This window comes from Musa acuminata, chromosome BXJ3-11 (genome assembly GCF_036884655.1).
Source record: "Musa acuminata AAA Group cultivar baxijiao chromosome BXJ3-11, Cavendish_Baxijiao_AAA, whole genome shotgun sequence".
In the NCBI taxonomy this organism is placed as follows: Eukaryota; Viridiplantae; Streptophyta; class Magnoliopsida; order Zingiberales; family Musaceae; genus Musa; species Musa acuminata.
The window spans coordinates 16,497,112-16,502,325 of record NC_088359.1 but is presented as its reverse complement, the minus strand read 5'-3'; the positions used below and the strand labels follow the sequence as shown (position 1 = coordinate 16,502,325).

Sequence of the window (5,214 nt, the reverse complement as noted above, 5' to 3'; positions counted from 1 at the left end):
AAGAGTCCGAGACCTACTGATCCATCACCAGCAGATATGGAAGACGTAGGTCTCAAAAAAGCAAGCTTTCATGTCAAGCCTTGCAGATACTGAAAACAACTGCACAGAGTCACTTATCTAAGCAAAGCTTTCGATCCATTGACAAGTAGGCTCAGATTCACATAGCATAGCGACAAAAATCACAGAACAAATTCTGATGTCGCATGGAGATATGAAATCATGCAACAGTTCAACCAGTGACACCCGGGGGATTTCATCTTGAGGAATGAGATGCGCCCTATAAAGCTTACACAATACTGGAGCAAGCTTTCAGTCCAATCATTTGAGGGTACTGATCCAATACCACCAGATGGTGAAGAAATTTCTGACAAAAAAGCAAACTACTGAATGTTAAGAACTTCACTGTATTCTCCAGCTCAAGTGCAGGACAACCTATCTAAGCAAAGCTTTCAATTCATCGACAATAATGTGAGAATTTAACTGTAGTCTCCATCTTAATTAATGGATTCCTTCCATGTTCAACCACAGTGTGGCATAACTATTTTAAACACCATTAAATTATCACATAAGACAATGAACAAGCTACTCAGTATCAGACTGGATGCATCTTAATTATGATGTTGACAAGAATTTGGCATCCAGACAACAGCCATGCTTGCGCCACTCCTCTAAGTAGTATGGAAAAGCAAAAACAACAAGTCTAAAGAGAAGCCAAGGCAGATCATGATATGATTATGTTTTTCCTGCATTGGGATAACAACACAATATATTACGATATCATATGACTTGGAAGGGAATCCAGAACATTCAACAGAGGTTATCATATGAGTGTGGAGGGCCATGTGATAGATGGCTAAAAAAGTCTTGCTTCAGGGGCCTCACATGGTCATGTTCATTAAACAATTAATTCCAAGAAGCTTCACAATAATACAAGAAATCCTGACACAGGTTTGAATGCCATAGCCTACCCTACAAGCTTCCAAAGATAACAAAATAAAAGAAGAATTTGGTAAAGTTTAACCAGGAAAGCTTCTCATTCCAAGAATTAGGATAGACCCAGTATTTACAATATTAGCTCAGAAATCAAGGATCAAGACTCTGGCATAAAAAGCACATAAGAGTGCCTCCAAAGCAAGCAATCAAGACATTATATATACGTGCATGAAGGCAACCTCCAAATAGTGTGCAACAAAACATGAACAGAACAACAGAATATAATTGAATTGAATAATAGCATTTTAGTTCAACTAGAGATTACATCAGACACAGAATCTTGTGCAACATTTCTTTTCTACAATTGGATCCACCAGAACAACCATGGTTATCCAGTCCCTTTTTCGGCACTTGATTACACATCCCATTTGTTTTCTTCTCCCAGAAACAAAAGATTTAGTCAAATCCATAACATATGAAACCCTAAGAGAGTCTAATCTTGACTCAACACCATATCACCAAGACAAACAGCATTATGACAAAGAAATGAGAAATTTGACCCCAAAAAGAAGCAGATAGGAGCTACACAAGTTTCATGGCCATGAAACATAAAAGACTTGGGTTTAGAAATTAAGAACCAATGGGGAAAAAGAGTAAAGAAAATTGAAATAGACAAGAAGTCAACCTGGGCAGAATTGAAATAACCCAACGATGAGGTCCCTTCAATATTTTTGGTCTTTTCTAAACAACGTAAAGTAATAATAAACTTGTTTCAAAATAAAATAAATCTCTAAAAATTAAACCTTCAGCTTCTTTCACCTAATTCACCTTTTCAATAAACCAAAAAATATTATTTACTTAGGTCATCAGCCACTACCAAATACCAGCAGTTCAGCAAAAAATTGACACTTGCTAGGGTACCATTTGATCAAGCTGCATCTGCTCAAAGGCACCAACGACTGCAGCTTCATCAAGGCTGTCAGGCTGACTATCTGAATTGGAACCCTCAACTCCATTAGCAGGCTGCAATCTAGAAGGACCAGGCAGCAATACAGACACAGTGCCTATTTTCTCAGGTGGGGATTCTCTCACCAAAGAGTGGACCCATGATAGATCAGGTTCCTCACCATTATCCTGCAGCTCAAAGAACGGCCATTGCTTGTGAAGACCAAGCTCGTCGCCATTCACTCCCCAGTCAAATGTCCCAGAGGGCGACGACACCCAGTTTGACCATGATGCATTAACAGGAGAACTTACAACCAAGGATGTTCCAGAACCAAGATCACGAGAGCTCATGCTCCGTGGTGTCTGCAGCTGTTTCTCCCAGTGAGCATACAAACTCGAATGAGAATTCAAGGGAGAGATGGGTTCCATGCTTCTAGGGGACATCCTGCCAGGCGAAGAAAGGCCAAGTGAGGCCTGCAACAGAGCTGAGCGACGAGATAGCTGGTGGCCTTCAGTGGCTTTGGGCGAGAACACTGTGTTAATCGGCGAGAGCAGGCTCTGCTGCTGCTGAAACTGACCGAGAATAGCAGCCTTGTGAGATGGAGAAAAAAAGGGCCCTTCGTCAGATTTATATTTTGGAGACGAGGCAAATTCAGCTGAGAAGAGATCATCAAGGTTTGACGGAGCAAGGGTCTTCGACGGTGCCATCCGACTCCCCAGAGAAGAGCTCAGACGAGTGTAGCATAGATCATCTATCAGCTGCTGAGCATCGCATTCATGCATCACAGAAAAATCATCCGAAGGCATGTCTCTTGCGCTGAGAGACGAGCGCAGTCTGCTCGCCTGGAGATTGCTCCCGGGAAGATGCAACACAGGCACGTTGGGCTGAGCCCATGCCAATGAAGAGTGGCTGACACCGTTGGCAGACTGGGACACGGGTTGCGTGAAGGGAGGCATTGCGGTGGAGACCGAAGATGGCGACCCAGGCATGAGGCCCATGGCAGCAACCGCCTCCATCGCAGCGGAGCACGACGACAGAGGAGATGGCACAGCAGAGCCGGTGGACACGTAGAGAGGCCGGAGCTCTTCGCGAGTATGGGCGAAGAAACAGACACGGCGAGAGCAGTTAGTGCCGTCCTTGCAGAGCCTCGTGCGGTACTGCGCTGGGTGAAGCCAACACTCAAACACCCCATGCGCATACTCACACATGTCGCCCCTCGTGCACGCACCCTTCCGGAAGTCAGGGCACGGGACGCAGCTGTAGTGATACTTCCTTGGGTCACGCCGGCGAGCGTTCTCGCCGGGATGGACGAAGGGGCACTCGGTCCAGTCATGGGAGTACGCCCTCGAACATGGCCGCACCTTGAACGAGTACATCCGGAACTCATCAGTCGCGTAGATGCTGTTCTTGATGTCCGGAAGCGACGGATCCACAGGGTACTCTTTCTTCTCCGGAAAAGCAGGTGGCTGGATTTCTTGGGCCTTTGCAGTCATCACAGGAGAGGAAGCGGAACGGGAGAATGGGGATCCGTTCGCATCAGGATAGGAAGACAGGGGCGGCGAATCCGAGCTCGACAGTCGCGTTGTCACGCGAAGAGCACAATGCTGGTGATCTTCAACTGTACCATTAGAGCTCCTCCCCAGGAGTTGTTCCAGCGCAGTCCTCACATCAGGCAACTTCGGAGGCACGACGACTACGTCAGCAGGCCGGTGGCCGTTGGCGTCGACAGAGTTGGGGTTGGCACCGGCAGAAAGCACCAACTTCACGGCGTCGGCAGCGCTCGGAGATCCGCCTGAGGCAGCGCAGTGCAAGGCCGTGGTGCCGTCGAGCGCAGCCGCACGGTTGATGTCGACTGAAGAAGTCAACGAGAGGAGTAACCCGAGGACGTCGAGGCTGCCATAGGTGGCGGCGACCATAAGCGGGGTGCGGCGCTCGAGGACCATCCGGTTGGAGCCCTTCTCGCGCCCGTACCAAAGGCCGAACTCGTCGATGGCGGACGGGTCGCGGTCGAGCGATCGCCTGAAGGCGTCGACATCGTTATTCGCCGCGAGCTCGAGGAGGTTCGAGAACGAGTCGTCGGGCTCTACGGCAAGGTGGTTCATCGCTTTCGGCGGCGGAGCCACCACCGATACAGTTAGGGTTCTTGGGCTTCTCTTCTCGCGAGGTTGGTAACGACTAAGGCCTTATGCGCTCGGGGCCGCCACACATGCTTCGGTTCGCCGGAGATCGGCCTGCGAGAGATTTGTAGAACAAGATTCAATCTTTTCTCTTGCTGCAAGCAAGATTAAGCGGATTAAGTATGGAAAACGCCGAAAAATCAGAAGAAATCAGTAAAATATTCCCAAGATTCCTATCGACAAACACACAAAACACAACGAGATGGATAAATGACTATCAATAAAGATCCAAAAAACCGAAGAGCCCACCAGTTCCTTTAGCTGATGTAGAGCGAGCAGCAAAGAATGGATCGAGTTCACCACCAAACGGCCGAGGATCAGTCCAAACCCCCACCGAATCTTCACCTGTCGGATGAGCAGAGCCAGGAGGCGGCGAAGGGCACCTCGAAGTCCGGGCGACCCCGCAACCAGACCTCCATCGACCGAGATCGGACTCGCAGAGGGAAGGGAGAGAGGTGAGAAGTAGCTTGGAAATCGAGACGATATGAAACGCTCGTGGAATGAAATAAAAGCGAAATTCGGGGAACGAGAATTTAACTGAACTCCTCTCCCCGTCTCTTTAATCTTCTACCGCGCTTGTAATAGAACGCGCTCTTAACAAAATCTATTAAAGCACACCCGTCGTAGAGACAAAAATGATCATCGGCATTCGTAGACACTGATGGATCGCAATATCTCTTGTTGGAGCCCACCTCAGTTTGCCAATTAGAAGCCATCTGATTCTGTTCGGTGCGTTAACCGACACACAAGGAGCTACGATCTACTGATGGAATTTGAACTCGTGGCCTCGGGGACGTCGCTGGATGGGGACTCCGGGCTGTTCCGGACTCGAGGCAGCAGTCAAATCGGGCTCATAGCGCGGTCAGTTCCGGAGGAAAAAGTCCAACAAAACTTGACCTGGCCTCTCTCCAACAACCCGCGTTGACTCCCAGTGGAAGCGTGCTTCCAGCTCCCCTCCTCCACTGAATCACCCAAGATACACCTCCGCGGTGACGCGATGCGTCCCTCGGCTCCTCGGCCCGACATCACCCGGGATCGTTCTCGTGGTTGATTTCCGGGATTTTTTTACGCTTATTATTCACCGTTTCTTTTTTTTTAAATCAAAAATAAAATTTCGAGATTTTTAAAAATTTAGTATTCACATTTTTTTATTATTGA

At 48.0% G+C, this 5,214-nt stretch overlaps 1 protein-coding gene across 1 annotated transcript; it reads right to left on the bottom strand.

Annotated features, from left to right (window-relative positions):
- Positions 1 to 1,196: 1,196 nt before the first annotated feature.
- On the bottom strand, positions 1,197 to 4,615 carry LOC135652218 (zinc finger CCCH domain-containing protein 24-like). The gene is made up of 2 exons (XM_065173020.1): positions 4,306 to 4,615; positions 1,197 to 4,110 (listed from the first exon to the last, which is right to left on the bottom strand). The coding sequence occupies exon 2, from the start codon at positions 3,979 to 3,981 to the stop codon at positions 1,846 to 1,848; it is 2,136 nt and encodes a 711-aa protein (XP_065029092.1). The 5' UTR covers positions 3,982 to 4,110; positions 4,306 to 4,615; the 3' UTR covers positions 1,197 to 1,845.
- Between the last annotated feature and the right edge of the window lie 599 nt (positions 4,616 to 5,214).

Excerpts from the sequence above, each read along its gene's own strand:
- LOC135652218 (XM_065173020.1), bottom strand. The coding sequence starts at position 3,981 with ATGAACCACCTTGCCGTAGAGCCCGACGACTCGTTCTCGAACCTCCTC.